General features: G+C 38.0%; 3 protein-coding genes across 9 annotated transcripts; 1 reads left to right on the top strand and 2 right to left on the bottom strand.

The window, feature by feature from the left end:
- Window positions 1–397: 397 nt before the first annotated feature.
- Window positions 398–6131, bottom strand: c8h17orf75 (chromosome 8 C17orf75 homolog). Of its 2 annotated transcripts, XM_030141752.1 has the most exons (10): window positions 5797–6131; window positions 5293–5367; window positions 4749–4874; window positions 4076–4204; window positions 3837–3897; window positions 3634–3753; window positions 2897–2961; window positions 2663–2802; window positions 2452–2555; window positions 398–2068 (listed from the first exon to the last, which is right to left on the bottom strand). In XM_030141752.1, exons 1-10 carry the CDS (start codon window positions 5937–5939, stop codon window positions 1853–1855), a joined length of 1179 nt encoding a protein of 392 aa, XP_029997612.1. In that variant the 5' UTR covers window positions 5940–6131; the 3' UTR covers window positions 398–1852. The 2 variants fall into 2 exon arrangements, with proteins under 2 accessions (XP_029997612.1, XP_029997613.1); XM_030141753.1 differs by lacking the exon at window positions 5293–5367.
- Window positions 6132–7565: 1434 nt separating this feature from the next.
- On the top strand, window positions 7566–15520 carry LOC115424173 (BUB3-interacting and GLEBS motif-containing protein ZNF207-like). Of its 6 annotated transcripts, XR_003936061.1 has the most exons (13): window positions 7567–7724; window positions 8058–8184; window positions 8276–8414; window positions 8508–8690; window positions 9591–9666; window positions 9787–9857; window positions 10010–10164; window positions 10339–10431; window positions 11356–11583; window positions 11798–11936; window positions 13125–13312; window positions 13571–13651; window positions 14257–15520. XR_003936061.1 is itself a non-coding variant. In XM_030141277.1 (12 exons), exons 1-11 carry the CDS (start codon window positions 7684–7686, stop codon window positions 13286–13288), a joined length of 1416 nt encoding a protein of 471 aa, XP_029997137.1. In that variant the 5' UTR covers window positions 7567–7683; the 3' UTR covers window positions 13289–13312; window positions 13571–15520. The 6 variants fall into 6 exon arrangements, 5 of the variants coding, with proteins under 5 accessions (XP_029997138.1, XP_029997137.1, XP_029997136.1 ...); XM_030141277.1 differs by having other exon boundaries at window positions 13571–15520; XM_030141278.1 differs by having other exon boundaries at window positions 7566–7724; window positions 9787–9845; window positions 13125–15520.
- A 335-nt stretch (window positions 15521–15855) lies between these two features.
- Window positions 15856–21417, bottom strand: LOC115424278 (sterile alpha motif domain-containing protein 9-like). The gene is made up of 2 exons (XM_030141436.1): window positions 21388–21417; window positions 15856–21222 (listed from the first exon to the last, which is right to left on the bottom strand). Exons 1-2 carry the CDS (start codon window positions 21410–21412, stop codon window positions 16640–16642), a joined length of 4608 nt encoding a protein of 1535 aa, XP_029997296.1. The 5' UTR covers window positions 21413–21417; the 3' UTR covers window positions 15856–16639.
- Window positions 21418–22722: the final 1305 nt, after the last annotated feature.

The raw sequence follows: 22722 nt of genomic DNA, 5'->3' as shown, positions 1-22722 counted from the left end.
AAAGATTCAGATCAGACGTCAAACTGTATTTTGCCATAATGACAACGATCATTTGCCATTTTGCACATTTTCATCTAGGCTAATGAGCTGATGATGACCTGATCCCCAATTTGAACACATTTGGTCAGAGTGATGTGTGCTCAAAGAATCTAAAAATACAAGTCCTGTTCCCTCTCAGACCACTTAACAATTATGAATCTTTTTTTTCCCAATGACCCCCAACACTATCACATCTTGACGCTTAAAGGACACCAGTGACTGACTGACAGTATTGTTGTTCTGTTTGACATTGCCTAATATACTATCTGCAGCGTTGTGTCTCAGCTTCAACTCTCAAAATAAATTTATAGGAAAGGCGTCAACTTTAAAAAGTTACACAAGATGCCAAACCACAACAGACATTCAACCTTTGTATTTATTTTTCCTCTCGATACAAGGTTGAGAACCACGTAGTCATTTATATCTAGACAGAACACGCTGTACAGAAATGTCTACAGCTACATGTCGTGGGTCAGACACACCATGATTCACGAAAGACAAAATTACTCATTTACATTGTCACTTGGTTCACAGTTTAAAAGTTTACACCATCAACATTGATATTGCTGTTATACACACTTTGGACCGGTTTGACTGGAAATGATATGAGCCTCATTTAAAAGTTGATATTTTAGTTGATTTGAGAACAGTAAAGGAATGGAAACTAAAAGGCATGCCTACAATAACTGTGAGTTCTTCATTTCTTTAATTCCACATTTTCATTTCTATTTATAAGGGTTTTTTTCAGCAGGCATCAATGTAGCAGAACCTTCAGACTACACAAATAATTCGTAAATGTAATGGCCACTTAATGCTTGTAAATCCTGATTTAGTTTTAAGCTGGTGACAGCCTTTAACATCCTGTTTGTAAACAGAAAAACATTCGCACTTCTCTACAAATGATATCCAAGAATCACAGTATATCTACAACATGTCAGTCCTGGAGCAGAATTAAATGTAACTAATTTACAGATGTACATTTACATAAAATAATACAGTAGTGCAGTTATTGGGCTGACACACAAGCAAAACAAGGACAATGTAACAAGCAATGCATAAAAGTGATTTGTGCATTCTCAATTTGTACAATCAAATAAAATACAAAGGAATGATAAAATATTTTTTTACATCAGATATGCAATAGATAATTCCACTCCAAAGAGCAGAAGCTCTGTTTGGATTAAATGTCATCATTGTCAGTTAGCAATATCATAGTATTCTACTATTTGAGTTTCCCCCATGGGGGATCAATAAAGTATATCTTATCTTATTTGGTTGGTAGTACTATACAACTATTCATTTACAACACACTCAGACTACACAAGCAACAAATCAAATATTGCAACAGACTAAAATTTGGGAAGGTGCCACTCTATATAATCTAAACAGATTTTTTTTTTTTATGAAGAAAGTGTTTTACATGGAGGCAGCTGCTTTACAATGGGTTTCAATGTCATTTTCAATTAGACATTATTGTCAAGACCAGCATAGTGATATTACTGAATTAATAAACTGTAAAAGTTATTAAAGATACTTGTGTTTAAGAAAGTTGAGTTCTGAGTGTAAGGTATTAGGGTTTTACAGTACAACTTTCAAATCTCACCACCAGAGGCAGCAGGAAATTTGTGTTTTATAGCCAAGCATCGGGCAAATTCAAAATGTCCTGCTTCTGAAATATATTTCAGGTGAATTGATGTTGAATACATAATGAACAGTAGCGTTGCAGATTGTTTAGAGTCATTGTTTATCTGCATTGGGGTTAAACCAGGCCATCTTGGTATCCAGGCTCCTACCTGGTTGGGAGTGGTCAGACTCAGGCCTGGGCCTGGGCCTGTTCTCTGAGGAACTCCTCCAGGACAGTGATGATGCTGCAGGCTTCAGGCAGGTCACTGTGCTCTGCTCTGGCATTCTGCAGGAGCACATCCCCATTTCCACAGCCCTGCAGGAACTGGCAGCAGCGAAACAGGGCGTAGTGACTCATCTCTGCTTGTCGCACGTATCGCTTTAGACTGTTCATGTCCTGGATGGCCTGCAGAGAGTGAGTGGAAGAGGATGACACATGTTAAAAAGGAGAAGAGATCTGGAGGAAAAACAGGAACAAAGGATGGGGCAACTAAGACATATGACAGAAATTGTCAAACTTGTGGGAAAAGACAGAGTCTAATGACTTACAATTGAAGTAAACAGAAATATTTGTTGTTTACATTTACAGTAAGATTGTTTCATTTGTCTTTGTCGATAAGATGCCACGATCAGATAAATATTAAATACATAATGAGCTTAAAAATGACCCACATGCATAGTATAATACAATTCATATGACACTCCTGAGACCACAGTCACCTTAGGGACCCGAAAACAGAGTGCAGAGCTCTGAGTAATCTCTCTCTCCATATATGTATGTTTTCTTACCTTAAGCTTGAAGTTCTCCAGAATCTGCCTAAGAAGGAATGGATTACACCGCTCTGCAGCATTTAGAAAGGCCTGAATCCAGTCGTCGCAGAAACGATTACTTACTGGAGAAGGGAGATATCTTTATTAAACAGTACTCTCCTTAATTGTACAAACTTTACAGCCAAATGTTTTATTCTCGGTTGAGTGTATGTCACAAGGCAGGATTTACCAGGGTTAGTGATGGTGGGCGGGCTGGTGGCACAGTCTATGACCAAATCTGAATGTGTGTCCTCTGTAATGGCCTTACACAGAGAAGCTGCTGTAGTGTCTTGTTGGGACAAACCCTGCAAACTGGCAGCTTTGATGAACCTGGTAAACAACATATATGATTACACACCACTACTGCTACTAGTATTCTATTACCACATGGACATACACTGCTGTGGAGTGTAGTCTAACTCACCTAGACACATCAGCTTTTGTTTTTTCATCTGAATTGATGACCTCCACAGGTGTATGACTCAAAGCCTGCAAACACAAAGTTTGCAAACTGAAATGCAATGTCCTTTGAAAGGTTTAGGTCTTGTGCACAAGTAGAATTTTGACTGATAAATCTATGAATGACAGTATTTTATTCCATTGGATAAATGAACCTTTTCAGGAAATGTAAACACAAGAACACGCATATATCAAACAGGAAGAAAACTCCCAGGCACTTTCTTTAGGCATGCTTTTATTCTCACGGTGTGGTCATGTGCAGACCTAAAGGGTATTTTAATGCAATTTAGGCATTTTAATGCTTAAAGAGAGCACCTTGGAGTTTTCTTCCTGTTTGTTATCTACTTTATGAATCCCTTTTCCAAAGAGCACCTCTAACAAACTCTTTTTTTGGGTCCTAGCAGCATTCCTTCCCATGATCTTTTTCTTTTTACAAGAACACGTATGTTGTCGTAAGTGGTACATGCAATGATATTTAAATCAGAAACACTTCATTGTAAAGTTTAAGTGTCCATTTCACTCTAAGGAACATGTATAGATCCTGTACTAAAATAAATAAAAGGTGAGTTCATCAAATCTTATTAACTATGCATACACAAACAAAAAAACTGCATTCCTCCATTATATGACTACTGTTACTGTGTCGACAAGTAGTCTCTATATAGAGGATATATTTAATTCTGCAGGTGAAAAATAACTCACAGCATGCAGCAAGAAGCTGATGTTTCCCTGAACCAGCTGCACCACGCGATGGATATGCATCACACTCTCCTCATACCAACGACTCAGGTAGGGACGCACCTCTGTCTCAAGGTTCTGCAGCTGATACACACAGAGGAAAAAATCAATTTTGTTTGCAAATGTAATAAAAATACCATTATTAAACTTTTCTGACATTTCCTAACCTCTGGAGTTTGCAGGCTGCTATGTAAGCCTTGGACGTATTTATCGAGCTCCAGACGAAATGTGCATGAGGTCAAGGAATCTTCACTACCTACTTGCATCAAGTGGAAATCACACAACAAAACAAGACCATTCTGTAATCCAAAGAACTGAGTACACAGTTCATCCTAGTGGACCTTACAAATCAGGCTGAATTCACAAGAACACCATGCAAAAAATTAAAGCTACTTGCAAAGGATATAGATTTAGTCCTTTTTCAGAGCCCCCCATAAAGCAGATGACATATCCATTGCCATCAGCATCAGGCTGTTCAGGAGACCTTTCCTGCTCCAGTAGACAACAGTAGCAGCCAACTGCCTGTTCAGGGATACTGGGAGGAGGAAATGATGTGTATATGTATTAACCAACTCATTCACGCCTTCAATTGTTTTTTGATTTGAGATATTAAAAAAAAATACACAGCAGTCATGAAAGTAAAAGGAAATTCAATAAAATAATAAAACCTTAATGATAATAATAATAATAATAATAATAATAATAATTGTAGTCAGTAAAACAAAACAAATGAATGAACTACAATAACACCAATTACTGTGAAAGAAATAAATATTTCCATTGCATGAAACAGAAAAACGAACTGAGTTAAAAATCTTTTTGCAATTTTGTTAGTACCAACTCAATGATTTAATTTGCCTCTGAGATTTTATCTCTGTAGATTAATATTATTGCTGCATAAAAAGGTATTTCTTCACTATGATATTATGTAGTCACAATAAGCCAGCATGAGCTACATCAGTCCAAGAAATATGAGGTCAAACATTAGTTTTGTCACAAACTCTAATTTGATATTAATGACTGTTGGTTTAAATCACTGAAGATGCAATATGACATAAGAGAATATCTACTAAATTTACCTGAGCTCCACCATGGCAATGTTGCCCATCCCTCCAAGCAATGCTCCTTTGCTCAGCCTCCTTGAAATGTAGGTCCTCAGCTCGGGTTCAGCCTCCGTTGGCAGGCTGCTGTCGATAAGAGTCAAGCTGTGGACCAGGACAGAGAGTCAGTACAGAATCAGACCCCCAGTACAGGTGATGAGGAGCTGGGAAGCCACTTAAGTCAATGAAGAGGAGATGAAGAAAGCCGATGACCAAATGCCACATCCAACACAACACACAACTGAGTCACAGAGCTTTAACTACACCATATCCCTTGGGTGTCAAAAAATGACACAGTCACAGAATATGTATTTAGACCGGTTCAGCTTGGGAGGAAAGGATCGGCCATGTAACTCAGCCACACAGCAATGACAAATCAGAACAAAATCACGAATGAAAAGAGCGCTGTTTCCGTGTTGATTTCCGGTGGCAGCTTGTGGATACACCAATGCACAACAGTGAAAGCCAAAGAGAAACGACCACTGAAAGCAAGGAGAAGGTAGGTGGATGGCTCCTTTGTTACCTAAAGTCATCATGACTGGTTGTTGAGTCTGCTCTCCTCTGGTTCCATGTCACATTATCCCCAGTAGCTTCAGATCTAAGACAATTGACAGTTTACTCATCATCTGGTTAGTTTTTAATGGACACATGTGGTTTTACTTGTATGTCACTGTCATCGGGTTCAGGAACAAAGGGTGACATTTATTACAGTACTTTGGACTCAAAAATCAAATCACTATTATAACAGCAACTGCAAAACAGAAAATCTCACTACACACCAAACTGCTGGTGATCAGGACAAAAAGAACAGAGAATGTATGATGTCCTTCAGGAAAAGAGTGGTCACTGTCAGCCAAATATGATAAGTCATAAATCACATATTCTACCAGTAAGTTTAATTAATTATATTAAAATAAATATTGCATGATAATACTTTATCCTATGTAACACCTTTGACACTTCTTAGCCTATGTATTCATTGTAGTGCGATGAGTTGCACATCAGCATTGTACACTGGTTATATTACCTTGTGCCTTGATAAAGATAGATGGTGTAGTAACAGTTCAACTGGATTTTCTGACTGTATCCAGCTATTTCTTCGCTGTCAAAGTCATCTCTCTCTTCCACGTCAATTGAATCCTGGAAGGACGACGTTTGGGAGGTAAACATGACTCTACTGCTGCACGGAGCAAGCTAACAGCCCAAAAAATACAGGATAACTTCGGAGAAATTGTTGCTGTGTTGGTAGATAAATGTAAATCACGTTTAAATCTTTAACTGGTGTGCAGTTTGTAAAAACGCCCAAGAAAGTGCTGCGGCGTTATCCAGAGTATTCCAGTTTGTTTGTGTGAAAGCCTTCGGCGCATGCGCAACCTCTGTGTACACTGCACGGTCCGTTTCCAAAAATGTTCGACTATGATTTTAATTCCATATGATAGTTCCGGAACCAAATGTTTAATCGAAAAATGTATATAATCGTTAAATGGATGCAAATTGAGTATTTAAAGATGATTTTAAATTTGTTTGATGTAGTATAAACTATAATAACTATGCAGAAGTTGCAGTAAAGTCTGGTGGATATGTTATGTGTTTTAAAAAGTCGTTTTTTGTTTTTGCTTTTGTTTTTTATTGTTGTTGGCACAAAGCAAATTTGCATATCAAGAATGGGAAAATGTTACAGAAGAGTAAAACAGAAATATAATAGGAGACATGGTGGAATGATGAAACAGAACCATTGTAACTATCTGAAACAAAAAGATTAAGACATTTGAAGTGTAATGGAAATAGAGAAACAGAAATAAAAATAAATCTGACTAGACAATACAGCAAAAAGGACCAAGGCAAAAAAAAAAAAAAAAAAAAGTTATGTGTAGATGTGGATGTCAATGTCAGTAAGTAAAGGCAAATACACTGGATAATTCAACAATACGTTTATGGTTGAGCTGAAAATGTGCATGCACAAAACCTGCTATATAATCATTATATGTCAATATTCTTTCCTGTTTTTTTCCTGCATGTTCCTCCTAAACCACTTCAGCTCTGCTAAACACTAGCAAATGCTCAATAATTGTCAGGATTTTAACACTTTAAATACCAGTTTGGATACCACGATGTCAATATTATGTACGAAAAACAAATATATCAGTAGTGGTGGGTAGGGCGTTACTTGGATATATCACAAAGTAGCAACAAGATTGATTTCACTGCATTAGTATTTATTTATTTTTTCTAAATATCAGATTAAAAATTGTGGTTTCAATTCAATGAGACATTTTTTTTGGCACTGAACAAAAACTGCTAATGCAATGAAATCAGTGTTATTGCCAATCTTTCACATATCCAAGTCTCTGGTGTAAAACTACCAACACCACATCCCTCCACAATGTATTATATGGAAAATATTCACGTATTCAGAGGGTTAAAATCCTGAAACTTATTGAACATTTGGTAGTTCTGAGCAGGACTGAAGTGGTTAAAGACATTTATAACAGAAAAAAAAAATATGATGAAATTATAGGAGAGGGTGTAAAAAGTGTCTGAAGTGTAATAGACCTGTATGAGTAAATGACATTACATGAAAAATATATGTCAATAAAGAAACGTTCTTGCATAAATATAAACCATATTCTGTAAGACTGACATAAAAGAAAAATCATAAATATGTTGTGTGTAATAATGGCCTGAGGGGTCACTACGGGTTAAATTACATTTCTATTTTTTTATTTTTTTTTATTAAGCAAATGAACTAAGAACTATGTCCACCAGGGGGCGCATTAAGGCCGTAACACCCATTGACGTAAACACTAACGCCATCTTCAGTTTCTTCCGCTTCAGTCGGGCTGTTAGCTAACTAGCTTGCTGTCTGTTTTTAAAGAACTGGATTAGCTGGCAGTAAACTGACAACAAATAAACCATGGGAAGAAAGAAGAAAAAGCAAATGAAGCCTTGGTGCTGGTATCCTTTTCGTGTCTTGTATTTAGTTTTATAATATGTTTTACTCTGAATTATTCCTACGGTAGATAACGTCCTATTTTCCTTCAAGCTAACGGTAAATAAACCGGAGCGTCTAAAAATAACAATTAAATGTCTTGCAGGGTTTTGATATATGACTTAGCTGACCTTTATATCATTTGTGTTAGATGGATAATTCAATAGAAAGTGCAAGAAAGATAGATGTTGCAGTATGTGTTTTAAATAAATATAGAAAACGTTCGGATTAAGATGGATTTTATTATTCGTTGGTTACATTTGTATGGACTGAAGTTGTTTCCTTAACCACGAACACAGGTATTGCAACAGGGATTTTGATGATGAAAAGATTCTTATTCAACATCAGAAGGCCAAACATTTTAAATGCCACATTTGTCATAAAAAGTTGTACACTGGACCTGGGCTTGCAATCCACTGCATGCAGGTAAGGAAGCAGGAATGCAAACCACTAATGTAAGTAATACAATTACCAAGCGTTTCAGTGAGCTAAGTTTTTGACTGTGCTTTCATTTTAGGTACACAAAGAAACCATTGATGGAGTTCCCAATGCAATACCTGGAAGAACTGATATTGAACTGGAAATATATGGCATGGAGGGTATTCCAGAGAAAGATATGGAAGAGAGAAGAAGAGTGTTAGAACAAAAAAACCAAGGTATCATCATCAGCATGATCTCATATCTAGTGTATGTGTTTAACAGTTGTGGTATATTAAGGTACTAATTCAGCTTTGGGTCTCTATTTTCAGAGACTCAGAAGAAAAAGCAGAATCAGGATGACTCTGATGAGTATGATGAAGATGATGAGGCCGGACCCTCCTTCCAGCAGTCTTCTGCAGGCCAGACCCAGCCAGGCTTTATCCCCCCTATGACACAGCCTGGCATGCCTCCTGGTTCTGGTGCTCCAGGATTACCCCCAGGGGGCTACTCAGGTGGGATTGTGTGACTTCCTTTAAAATGTCTTTACTTAACTATTAACCTGGGGCAGATAAGGCTATTACTATAGTATCAAATGAGAATGACAGGAATATTGATATCCATTGAAGTATAACGCATATTTTAGGGCAGTGACATCCAAACATTTTTTTTTCTTGGGGATATATTTTTTTAAGTAACAGACCAGACCATTGCAGTAAATTTTTGAGAAGAGCAAATTCATTCATAAAAATAAAATAAGTGAAATTCTTACAATAATTTTCAATTCAAAAAATGTTATTGGTCCCCAGGAGGTATTTTAAAGGCTTGTATGAGCAGCATGATTACACAACACTTTTACACAACCAATGAAACCTCAAAAAAAAATTAAAAAGGAAAAATGTTATATAAATACAGCATTGGAAAAATAAAGAACTGTCCACAGAGGATGTAAACGTGACCATATGGATATGGTGGATAAAGTGCAGACAGGATATGTCAGAATGCAAACGATTTGTGGATTGGAGGGAATTTTATATTTACAATTGAATTTACAATAAATGTTTGTATCACCTATTAATGTTATGTTAAATAGATAAACTAGTTATGTTAACGAATTGTACATGTTTGACGCATCACAACTTCAATTCATAGAAAACACAATACCCTTTCATACTATGGTTAGTGATAATCAGGACAATATACACATTCAGTGGTATCAGAAACATGTACCAAGCTAATGATGGTTATAATTTTCTTGAAATACTTTAATTGTTACTTTTTGAGACAACCCTGTTAAAATGTTCTGTGCTACTTGTGGGTCATGGTCCAGGCCTTGGGAATGGATGGTTTAAAGTGTATAATTAATAACTTATGTGTGACACATTGAAGTTTATAAAAATTCATTTGTGTTTTAGGAATTCCTCCGATGATGCCAGGTGTGCCGCCCATGATTCCAGGAATGCCTCCTGTAATCCCAGGGATGCCCCCAGGGTAAGTGCTTTTCTGTCCTTCTTATACTTGACTGTTGTTTTTGTTTGTTTGTTTTTTTATTAATACCATATTCACTATATATTTTATTCTAAACACAAGCATTTATCCTGATGTATTTAGGATGATACCAATGGGTGGGATGATGCCTCCAGGGGCAGGGATTCCTCCAATGATTCCAGGTGTGCCACCAGGTAATGCCCTGTCAGCAGATGGTTCTAGAAACTTCTCACTTGCATTTATTTTCAAGTCATTACCTCTGTTTGAATTATTTTCTCCAGATTTCTGAGATTTGATCCAGAATGTTGTTGTGACTTTTATAATGAATTTGTTGTGTTGTTTTTAGGTATGCCCCCTGCAGTGGGCCACCGTCCCGGCATGGCACACATGGCTCAGGTGCCTCCTGCTGTAAATGTGCTGACTAGACCTGCTGTTTCTGCTGCCACTGCCCCTTCAACCCAGCCTGATGTCACAAAGCCTCTTTTCCCCAGTGCTGGACAGGTAACATCAACCTCCCTCTGCAGAGTCTTCTCCTCGTGCATTCTGAAAGGGCCAAACGAAGCCTCCGTCTCCTCTTGAATAAAGGCTGCTCCCTGTGCCGTCAAACAGAAATTCTTTGAACTGAAGGATTATTTTATTTACGTTTGCTATCTTTACTCTTTTCCTGTGCTACAGATGGGCAGTCGGGTTGCAAGTACAAGTGCAGGCTCGTCAAGTGCAGACTCTCAGTCCAACTCCCCTAACGCTCTGTTTCCTATCACTACACAAGTACGCAGCTGTCTGTCTGCACCAGTCTGATAACCTACAGTATTTCAATTGGCATGCACACAAGTGTATGTAGTTTGCTTGTGGTGTATTTGAGCATATTGCCCAAATTCATTTGATTTTATTTGCCAAAGGATTTAGAAACCACATCAAATGGTTTGTAATTTCGAGCTATATACTTTTCTTTGCTTTTGTTTTCATTTAAATCTGCAGCATTAGAAAAATGCTAAAAAAACTGCCTTCATCACTTCAGCAAAATCAAAAAGTAAAACATGCAGGTTTCTTTCTTTTTGTCTTAAGCGCTGTAGGATAAGCAGCATGCTCTGTTCGATTTGTTATGTTGGAGGTTTAAGAAATTAGGATTCATTTAGTCATACTTTAAAGGTTACTCTACTATGTGTGTAAGAACAATAGTAAGGTGAAATAGTGACTAATAACACCACTTGTTTAATAGACATGCCATCTTTTGTGATTGATATGATTGCCAGACGTTAAACACAAAATCGTTGTAATGTGGATCTAAATGCAACTTGGACGTTCCATCAAAACATTCCATCCAACCTGAGCAGTCTGCTGTGTTCATCTCTTTCATTAACCATATACGACTGCATTTTGCTTTCATCCTTTGCTCTCTTAATTAATATAAAATTGTTTAGCCAACAAAACCAGTGCAGTGGGAGTACAGATTGGCATGGCACAGTTCATTCTTGTGGCATCTAAAAAGTAATTTTCTGCAGTTTTTGTCTTGAATTTAACTGAAATTAAAATGAAGAGGGGTATGTGGTTACGGGCATTAACGTCTATAAAACGTCTGACAGCACTGAATCATGGGAGTAATCTTAAGGAATGACTAAAATGTACTGTGTGAAACTCAAATGTCTTACAGCTGAGTCTCTCTAATGTGTTTTCCTCTCCCTCCCCCTTCAGAGTCAGCAGACAGTGTTAGGGTCCTCCCACCCTCCCCCCTCTACCTCATCTGACCCCTCAAAGCCCACGTTCCCAGCTTACACTCAGGCCAGTGCAGCTGTGTCCAGCCCCAACGGTGGCAGCAGCACAGTCTCCAAACCTCCCTCTACCGTGACCAGTAAGCCTGCCACCCTTACCACATCCAGTGCAACCAGTAAGTTGATCCACCCTGATGAGGATATCTCACTGGTAAGTAGTCCAGCTTGAACTGTCTCTCTATTTACTTTTCTTTTTTACAGTAAGTAGTAACACTTTTTTGATGAAAACCAGTCTGTTAAACAAAGTAATAATTAAATTTTCTGACAGCAGCATTAAAACAAATGACTTTTCCTTGATTTTTTTATTGTAGTTGAGCTTCATAAATTCATGTCCACCTCTGCTTTTTGTTTTCTCTGTCCTGTAGGAGGAATTGCGAGCTCAGTTGCCCAGATATCAGTGCAGTATAGCTCACCAAGGCCAGGCCTCTGCTTCTGGCTCATCAGTGGGATCCCTGGGAGGCATGATGGGAACTCAGCAACCTGGCATGAGGCATCCCATACCTGGTATACACCATGTGATCAAATATGTTAATTAGAGTAAATGTTGACGGTCGGTTCAGGTCAAACTCATCACTGTTCTTTAACCGAACTTTTAAATTGTGCTCATCTTTAAGTCTCACAGTTTGATAATAAGACTGTGGTAGATAACGATAGATACAGATATGCAGTCTGTTTTGAGATAAATACCCAGTAGCTCCCACTTGAAATTACAAGTTGCACAGGGTTTTTTCACTCAGCTGCTTCTACAAAGGAAATGACATGAATGCAGCATCAGCCTGATTTTGGCCTCCTTCTGCAGTTCTTTAAACACAAGTCTTTATGGAAACTACTATTTTTGATGTTTTTAAATAAGAGAAAATGATTTTAAAGTGCACACAACGCCATCCTCAGGCATGAAAGACCCACAATGAACAAAAGTAAGAAGACCAATTCACTACTACAAGGAAACTATGCTAACAGCATTTGTATAGGCATGGTTCTGTCCCTGGATTTTTTTCTTTAATCTTTTTTTGATCTTTAAGATTGAAAAGCAGAATAATGGATATGTAAATGTAAAATCACATAATTGTAGGCAAACACAAATGAAGCAAAATTCAAATACAATAGTGTGCTTTTAGTTCTCTCCTGTCAAATATACATTTCTGTACAAATCAAGTCATCAAAACTGTCAGCATTGAAGTTATTTTTCTGTATTTGCGGAAATAAGAATAACCCCCCCAAACTTAAATGGTAAAGTGCAATTTGATAAAGCCCACCAAGGCCATTGAGTTACTTATCCACATTGTAGGAAATCATTTCTGATATACACTCTCATTAATGATGATTAATAAAAAAAAAATGTTGCAAACAAGTGCTAGTTGACAAAAGAACAAGGAAAGATACAAAGATTGAATCTTTTCGTACATCATAGAAACAAGGTGTTGGCATCCCATAATCATCCTTCGTTTTATTTCCAGCAGCAGGGCATCTTGAACACATGACTGTACAAGCTGAGTAATTAAAGAGCTTTGCTGCAGATAAGCTGTGATTCAGAAAGTGATGGTTGTTATATTTCTGAGACCTAAATGTCCGATCCCACTATCCCAGTTTATCACTCAAGTATCAGCATGTAAACATTTTCCTACAGTAAAACCAGTACGGTTCTTGCTGTGGATTGTTGTTTTAAAAGCCAATAAACCTGTGTTCCTGCAGGCCAGTATGGCGGCCCACCCCATGGGATGCCAGGCTACATGCCAGGAGGTCTGCCCTCATTTGGACAGGCCCCTCCTGTGGTTCCCCCGGGGTACCAAGGAGCCCCCCCACGACCATCCATGGGTATGAGACCCCCAGTCATGTCTCCTGGAGGCCGCTACTGAAGCCTGCTCTCCTCTCTTCTATAGGTTTGGACACTCAACCCTTTTCTAATGTCCTCAGCTTCTAGTAGACAAACCAGTGTTGGTATTTTAGTACCACGACGTACTGTTTATTCTACTACAGCTATGAGGAAGAGACACTGAATAAACAGCAAAAAAAAAAAGAGCTATAAATACATCACAGAGCGCATGGGAAATATTTACACTGTACCTAACCAAGACTATGAACTGTTGTTTCCAACCATCTCTGTTCTGTGGCTTTTTTCCTTCTCATGTTTCATTTAGGTGTATAGAAGTGTAGTAGATATGGTTCGTAGTGTTGTGAAGGCGCTGGAGTTACATGGGCAGTACCCACCCTGTACCAAGGCAAGTTTTATGTAAATACATTTCTGTTCTCAGCTAAACAGTGAGGCCTTCACAGCACGCAGGTGCTGTTGGACTTTGTGTCCCCAACTTTGTTTGGTGAGGGCTTCAACTAACTGTTTATATGTTCATTGTGTTTCATAGTCATACTTTATTCATCTAAATAGGAAGGTACCCCCTTAAAGGTAAATAGATGGAGTAAAGTGATTATTACATGAAATGATATGTACTGCTGTAACACTGTACTGTAATAAAATTTGGCAAAAATTTAAGACTCTTCTTTGCGGGACGTGAATGGGGAAAAAGACGTCACAGCAGGTTTGTACTTTTGTGTGTCTTCAAAATGAACAATTAAAACAGATGTGAGCTGAAATGTGAACGTCTACTTTAAAATGTTTGTTGAGTTAAAAAGACAGATAAATGTTGGATATGTTTAAGGTAATGTTTTCTTTTTACTACTGTATAAGAGGTGTATTGTGTTATCATACTGATGCTCTGTACATGGCACTGGTAGACTGGACTTTGACACACTGAGTGCATTGTACAGCTGCATATCCGGGTTGCTAGTGGCCATAGTGCTAAAACCCAAATTTCTCTTCTCCCTGTAGCAATGCCATGGGGGACTGGCTGAGGCCCTGTCTCAGTGTAGCCCTGTTTCAGCCTGAGGCAAGTCTCACCATTTTTTGTCTTCTCATTCATTACCAGGGGCCCTCACAGCTTCAACGCTGTTGGATCTCAAAGTCCCCAAACTTGCAGCAAGTTTGGTGAAGGCCCTTGTTTGTGTTGTTGCATTTAGGAACCATTTTCTTCAGGCATGTTGGCTCATGTAAATGATATTCTGCTCTTCTATGCCATTCAACTTGTTTTTCCATTGACCGGTGAGAACTTCAGGAAGCTCTGTTTTGATGTAATAGCTCTATACTTAAGTATTAGAGCTGTTAATTAAACTTTACTCCCATTGAAGCTTTGGTTATTAACCAGTCCACAGTGATTCATTGTTCAGATATTAATGGTTTGGTCAAAAGTCAAATCAGCTGTTTGATGCCCACATAAATACCATCAGCAGTCTGTCAGCTATATATGTATACGTTCACTTTTTGCTGGTAAGAGGTATTTGAGATTACAAAATGGTTTTTCCACTTAATCCTGTTTGTTTCATTCAGCTTTCCTCACTTGAGCATTTGCATTTAACTACTTACATGAAGGAGAATCTACCAGTCACAGGTTAGTTAAAACTGTAAGTACCACTGCTATGATTTCCTTCAACTTTATTTTGTGTCCACAAATAGTGACATCTTTATTTCTAACATGGGGGTATTTTTGAAAAGAAATTAATAAACCCACAACAATATTTGTTTTCGGGGCCAAAATGTCCTCATACATTTTGGGCTTGAATATTTTGGTTTTAATTAATGCCATCAGCACCTTAACATAGTGATTGTAATTAATAACTTATGTGAAAGTCAGCAACCAAGTTCTGCATGAGTAAATACAGTCGTCTTCGGTAAGTATGGGTTCACTTACACCTTGGTCAAATATTTTTCCAGCTCATCTTGAAGAATGCATAATGACTTCATTGTGTAAAATGTCAAATTGACATTAAAATGTTATGGAAGTTACAAAAAAGAAACAGCAATAGCTTCCAACTCTACTTAATGACATTTTCTTTTTAAGAGTTTAATTGTATTGGGGTGTCTTGGATGTGTTGGAGGATTTAAGTGGTGGGATGTTATGTCAGATTACATAAAAACATCGCAGGTCAGTCTTGAATATTTTACTCAAAAGACTCGTTAGGGATTGGTTGGATTATTTTACCAGTTTCTGTGTATTTGCTGTTTTTATCTGAATAAAACCTGTTCATAAACCTTGAAATGTCTCATGTTTCCCATCATTTTCCCATTTTTAAATGTAGTATTCCACTCGGCTGATCTTTCAGTCAGCAGAAACTAATATTTATCCTTTGGTTGGAATAAAACATAGCTGTGTATGAACTGACATAAAGCATCTACATGGATCTGTTACTGTGACTTTCATTCTGCATTTGGTAATGAGTAACTTATAAATGATAAACTCCAAATTTTTCTCAATATTTTAATACAAAACAGTAAAATTACATTATGAACATGTTTATAATTACAAGCTATCATGTCACAAAACAATAGATAAACTTGGTTATGAGTTACAGAAACTCTTCTTTGACAGGCTCATATAAAAAACACTAAAGACAAACATTAAAAAGAAAAGTGTTAACATTATTCAAGTGCAATCATGCTAAAATATGTGATACAGCAACCATGATTTAACCTGACATTTCTGAAGATCAATATTATGCCTCATTTACACATGTGCATTGCAACTTACAGGTCACAGTGGCATTTGCCTCATAGCGTAATAATAGAAAAGTCATAATTTTGGCCAAATTGTGAGATGTACATAACTTAACTCTCACAACACTGCTGCTTCATTTTGCATCATTGGCTATGACCTGACAATTATGCTATGAGGCTAACAATATTTAACACTATGTACATACATACATTCATATATGAACCCACACATGCACTTCTACATATACACTTTTATATATTTTTATTAAACTACTATGATTCCCTTGAGCATAAAGTATGGTCAACAGCTAAATGTCGAATTAGTAATTGCATCGTAATGCTTTTTATTTTACATACATCAGGGACATTTTGACCTTTGGCCATTCTATATTTGTCAGATCATTAAATAGAGTTCAAATAATATAAATTCAAAGATGCATTACTTCTGTTGTGTTTTCATCTGTATCCATTTGCTAGTTGGTTTGTCAGCAGAATTACATAAAAACTAATGCACTACACTCTTTCACTTTTTGGAACATTGTAAATGAAATGAACCAGTCAGAAGGTAGACATGGAACTTAAATATTTAACATGTAAACAAAGTCCTTAAGGAACAATTAAAGCTCTACTTGTATTTGCAGATGTTAAGAGTTGCCACTGGAAGTTACTTCTTTACTTGGATGTCAAAAGCAAACACTCCACCAAATGAAAAGCCCACATAGAAAGTTACATTTTCATTTCCATGTGGTAGAGTGTTAGAAATTTGAGGAAATATCCTAATCCTGCTGTCTCTGGTTCCACCTTGGATGAATAGTTGTCCTTTTTCTGACCGTCCATCAACGCGTTTCAGTAACTGGACGACCTCGCTTGTTTTCCAAACCTCCCCTTTAAGCCATTTCAGTTTTCTGTCACTCAGGGTGTCCTTAATCTGCTTCCCAAAAACACTTTTGTGGACTATCTTGTCGAGACCCTTTCCCTTTCCTAGAAAGAAGTGGAAAACAATTCTGCTTTTCCTTTGTGATGCATTTTGGCATTTTTTCTCACTGAGTCTTTTAAGTGCATCAGTGGCTGATGAGAGGATCTGGCTGCAGGAAGGACTCAGTTCATCACTTGTCTCAGGCCAAAACAGAAGAGAGACAAGGAAGAGGGCACTTGCTGATGACATGTTTCTGCCTTGTGTAGTAAATCTCTTACTCAGATCTTGAAGTTTTAGAAGGGAGAGAAGCTTTGAGGACTTAAGCTGAGTACAGTTAAGAGCAATTTGGCAAAAGATGAAGTTTACAAGTTCTGTTTCATCAAGTTCATTCCATGTTTGGGTTTTTGGATGCATGCTGATGATTGTCTCAAGTTTGTCTCTTGCGCTCTCTGGTTCTGTGTCATGAATTAAAGACAGGATTGATGTGACGTTTCCTCCACCCAGCTGGTATCTCTTCATCTGTCTTTGGAATGGAGAAAGTGGTTCAGTTGGACAGGCCATGTCAGTGCTGTTACTTTCTGGGATGGTGTCAACTTGTCTTGTGCAAAAAAATTCAGTGTACACTGTACCCTTCCTCGTCAGCCATTCTCTGGGACTCGGTACTTGTTCTGGATCTCTTGCATCAACCTCTGCTTCCTTTACATGAATATCAGTTTGAAAGTAGCAGAGATCTTCAGAAATAAACTCAAATGCATGATGCAACCTCTTCTGTAATTGTTTCAACTGCCAATGGAATTCCTGCCAAGGTTTTTTAACGTCTTCTGGTATGTACTCTGTTAACAAGTACTTCACCAACTCAGATTTTCCAGTGCTACTTGAGAAGATATCTAATCCAGATAAGAATTTTAACAGTCTACAACCGACATCTACTGCATGGTATGAACTGTTTATACTGACGATCTCTGTCAATGTCTTTTCAGATGCCTGAAAGGCAGACATTCCTTTGAGTGCAGTGCTTATGATTTCAATTCCTGTTTCAGTTGAAGGTTGTTTTTCCTCAAGTGTGTCATGCAAGTGGTAAAACCACCTCTTGTACACTTGGCCCAGAGTGTCAAGGACAGAAGTATGACAAGGAAGAAGACATTTTGCTTTCTCTGCCCATTCAGCAGCCTCTTTAAGTCTCAGGTTTGTGCAAAGGAACTGGGCAAGCTGTTGTGCCACATATCCATCTTTCCCCAAAGCAGAGTAAGCAGCTCTCATGAGATCAACAGCTTTCTGTATACCATCTTCTTCAGTGGTGACATGCTCAATAAGAGGTGAAAAAGCTGTGTCTTCAGGGTCTCCTCTGCTCTTTTTGTTGTGTCTAATGAAGAGAGCCCTAATGAACTGCTGAAACACGTCTCTGCCAAACCTGTGATTGACAAGTACTTTATCTGTAATGAGATCCATGGCAATAACACTCTGAGGCACATTTACACACATCTGCCTCAGAATTTCCTTTGCCACCAGTGGATGAATGATCCGTACAGATGATATGTGCGTTGAATCATCCCTGAAGTGGATGAAAATATGCCTGGCCTCATCACTGAGATAGTTTTTTCCATGGTTGGCTATGCCAAGATATGCTTCACAGTGTGACACAGAAATGAATGAGTTGTCAACATAGCAGTTCAGGAGAGCCACAAATCTGATGAGGCGTGTTATAGGTGATGAATGCTCCATTTTTTCCAGAAGGTTTTTAACAAAATCCTCAATGTATTTTGACTGAATCCACTCAAGTGGTAGAATGATGTCTTCCTGAAACTGGGACCTAAATTGCTCAGCCTTTTTTGAAAACAAAGACCTTTCTGTACTTGACAACCTGTGTGTGATTGCGACTGTTTGGGATGGTGATGCTCTGCACATTCTTTCTGGATCACCTGACCTGTTGCAAATAAGCAGGATAAAGCACAACACAGAAGGACTTATTTTTTTGGTTGCAAGGTTCTTTATGAGCTCCTGTCTGAGATCGTGCACGTACTCTGAACTTTGGTCCTCCAAGAGCAAAAGCACAGGCAAACAGTTGTTTTTGTCTCTCTCATCATGATCTCTTAATCTTGTAGCATGTTCACACACAGTTGAAATGACTTTATCTTGATTAACAACTGCACATCGTACTTTCATCCTCCAGGTCCAGATGATCTGCCGTGCCACTGTACTTCCACCACTGCCAGGATGATGATATATGTTCACACTCTCAATTGTATGTACAGCTTTGCTACGATGTACAATCTCTGTTAGGATTGTGTTTACTTCTTCATAAGCATCCCTCTTTATAATTTCCCCACACTTGTGTTTGTCAGCTAGCCAGAAGTTCATCCACTCTATCTTTCCACCACGATAGAAGTATCTTTCCCTTTGTTGGATTTGGTCCCTTCTCAGAATCTTCACATTTATTTCATCACATTGGTCAATACTGATGACTTCTAAAGAGTCAAGCTCATCTTCGTCAACTGACTTCAAGAAGCACACACCTCCATTAAAGACTGGTAATGTCCTGGTAGGCTGACTCTTTGAGAGCTGAATGCTTTGAACAGTGGCATCTATGTGACTCAGTGGCATTTCAGCGATGCTGATGTCTTTAAGAGTAGACATCTCACAAGACACCTGGGCAAGACTTGACCACTTTTTATAGTATTCCCTTGAATCTGATATGACAGTCAAAAAGTCATGCCCATTCATTTCTGCGTAGAATTCATGGAATGTCTCAACGAGTGGCTGCTCAACATCAGACATGAGCAGAAAGACAACCACAAATGACCGCCTGTCAAGGATTTCATTGCAGATTAATGACACTGCCTTTTTCAGTTTCTTTTTGCGAGTTCTGATCCAGATATTTTCATCACAGGGTTCTTCTTCAGGGAAATTGCCTCTGCCATTGCAGAAAATCCAGCTTGTTTTCCTAAAGAGCTGCAAATGATTTTTAAGCTTGGTAATTCCCAATCTGGTGTCATTTACATAGTTGTCAAGTGAGTGAAAGTTTACAGCTTTGTGCTCCATATATTTTCCACAAAGGCCACATGTCTCTGAATCAGGGTCAAAATCAAAAACACAAATAAGGTTCATGTGAATCAAGAAGTTGATGCTCTGAAGCTGCTGTGGTTGAATTTTGTTTGTCACAATGATATAAAACAGAGAGTTGTCCATGTATGTTTTGCCACATGTTAAGAGGATGGAGAGTTTTCGTTTTTGGTTCTCCTTAAAGTCAACAGTTCTTTGATCTTCTGAAGATTCGGCCTCCTCTCTTTGCTGGTCTTTCTCTCTCAGTCCTTGAATGAAATCATCAAGATCATCATCAGGAATGCGGGGTGTGTTCGCCCCTACCCTCCAATAGGGAATCCTGTCTTCAAGTTTGACTTTTTTGTCATTTTCAGAGAATTTGGGGATGCCAACACGATAAAGTTTTCCTTTTACAATGCTGGCTTTTGGCACAACATCATATTCAATGACAAATGTTTTCTCTGTGGTTTGCTTGTCCAGAACTTCAATAAATCTTGGCTGTCTTATGCACTTCCTTGCATCATATTGTCGCATTGAATCTCTGAAGGATCTCTCGATATATTCTAATGCATCCACAAAGTCTTCCTTATTTTTAACAGGAATCCCAATGATTTCTCCATGTTTGTACGTGCCTTTAACTTTATCCATGACACCAAAATGAATTGTCCCATTGGATCGCATGTTCATGCAGGCACATGCAAATCTTAACACCTCACTTGCTACTTTTGCTTGTAGCCTTTTTGAGTCGAGTGTGTGTGCAGTCTCCAGTGACTTGTATTCATGACATGGGACAATCAGGTTTTCAATTCCTGTCTCTGGAGGAAGCACACTGTGTTTTACATACCTACAGTGTTTCTCATCCTCATCAAATTTACGGTATTCACATGAGGACAGTGTTACTCCAACAAAAGCAGAGTTGTCACTGCATTCTATAGGACTTTTTTCCTGCTCTGTTTTGTCGTCAGGTTTTTGTGAAGGAAGGTGTAATTCCTGCCTTGGGGGTCTTTCTTTTTGACCATCTGCACTTTTACCACATGAATCACTTCCAGTTTTTAGTTGCTGCAGTTCTGACTTTATCAGCTCATCTCTTTTCTTAAGTAGGTGTTCAGTTTGACCAGATTTCATTCCAATTGTACTGCTCAAATATTGTCTTGAGAGACTTGAGAGAACAGGTCCTGTTACCTCCTCTACCTCCAGTTTTTTTATGTAGCACTCTTTTATTCCGATGTGCCTCAACCATGAGCTCACATGAGCCTCTGTCCATTTGTCATGGGTCAGTTCTTCCTTCCATCCTATGGAATAAAATATCAGGTGGAACAATAAATTGACAATGTCTCAGACTTTTAACATCTCTGGTATATTTTTAAGCCGGCACAGAGTTTAGCAATATTATTTAAAAACAGATTAGATGATTAGACACATTACTACTGTGTGAAATGCTAAAATATTTCACTTACCCATCACTGATGAACTCCTTTCCATTTTTAGGGTGTCTAAGGAAATAAATAAGTGTTAGTATTTGTAGGATGATAACTTTTTACAATTTAGTTAATTTATTTTAGGAGGACCTTGTGCAATATACGAGGGGTGATTGAAAAGTTTTGAGCCTAACATGGAAAGGGTTAAGATATGAAGACCACATTTGGTCCATAAAATCTTTCAGATATCTTAATCCTATCCACTAAATTTCTTGGTCATAGTAATCTTTTTCCCTGTTTTACAGGTCCCTGAACTTTTTTTATTAAGTGTTTCCTGAAAAATGGACAAACTTGAGTATTGGGCTGATTTGCGACTATGGATGAGACTTGGGTCCATCACTATCAGCCTGAGACCAAGGAGCAGTCAAAACAATGGGAACATCCCATGTCACCGACCCCAAAGAAGGCAAAGGTCGTACACGTACTTGATGACAGCCCAATACTCAGGTTTGTCCATGTTTCAGGAAACACGTGATACAGAAAGTTCAGGGACCTGTAAAACAGGGAAAAAGATTGTTATGACCAAGAAATTTAGTGGATAGGATTAAGATATGTGAAAGATTTCATGGACCAAATTTGGTCTTCATATCTTAATCCTTTCCATGTTAGGCTCAAAACTTTTCAGTCACCCCTCGTACATTGATCTCAAGAAATAGAAAAAAATGCACTACACCAGATTTAGCCAAATGACTAGATTTCACCTGCTGTCCCTTCATAGACAAAGAGCAACACAGTGTACAATATATAATCAACATCACAATAGAAGAATAAGTACCTAGAAATTTATGTAGTATAAAAGCAGCATCAGATTGCAAACAATAAAAAACAATGTCAAACTTCCAATTAAAAGCCATTGCCAGTCCACCCACACAAGCACATACACCCACACACAGCAGCTTCTTAGTGTTAGTACATTGTAAAATAAAATCCCCAACCCTAAAACACCTGATTTAAAGTGACCAATGATCAGAGTTACAGTGCATATTGAAGTGCATTTAGGGTTAGCGTTTGATTATCTTGTGAACCAAACACATGTTTGATAATCTGTCTAATCAGATTGTTGAAACCGAACATATCTGTTCAGAATGCTGGGACCAGGCTGTGAACAGGACCTCACCAACAGGATCACATCACCCCAATTTTGTCTGCTTTACACTGGCTACCAGTCAAACATTTTAGTTTTGACAGGAATACATGGACAAGCCCCACAATGCATCTGTGATCTTTTAACCTCATACTCTTTTGTTAGCACTGTAAAGCATTTTGTGATTTTATCTGTGAAAACTGCAAGAGAAATAAAGTTTACTTACTTAC

This window comes from Sphaeramia orbicularis, chromosome 8, assembly GCF_902148855.1.
Source record: "Sphaeramia orbicularis chromosome 8, fSphaOr1.1, whole genome shotgun sequence".
Classification (NCBI taxonomy): domain Eukaryota; kingdom Metazoa; phylum Chordata; class Actinopteri; order Kurtiformes; family Apogonidae; genus Sphaeramia; species Sphaeramia orbicularis.
Note: the sequence above shows the minus strand (reverse complement) of the source record. Positions and strands in the feature narration are given on the sequence as shown.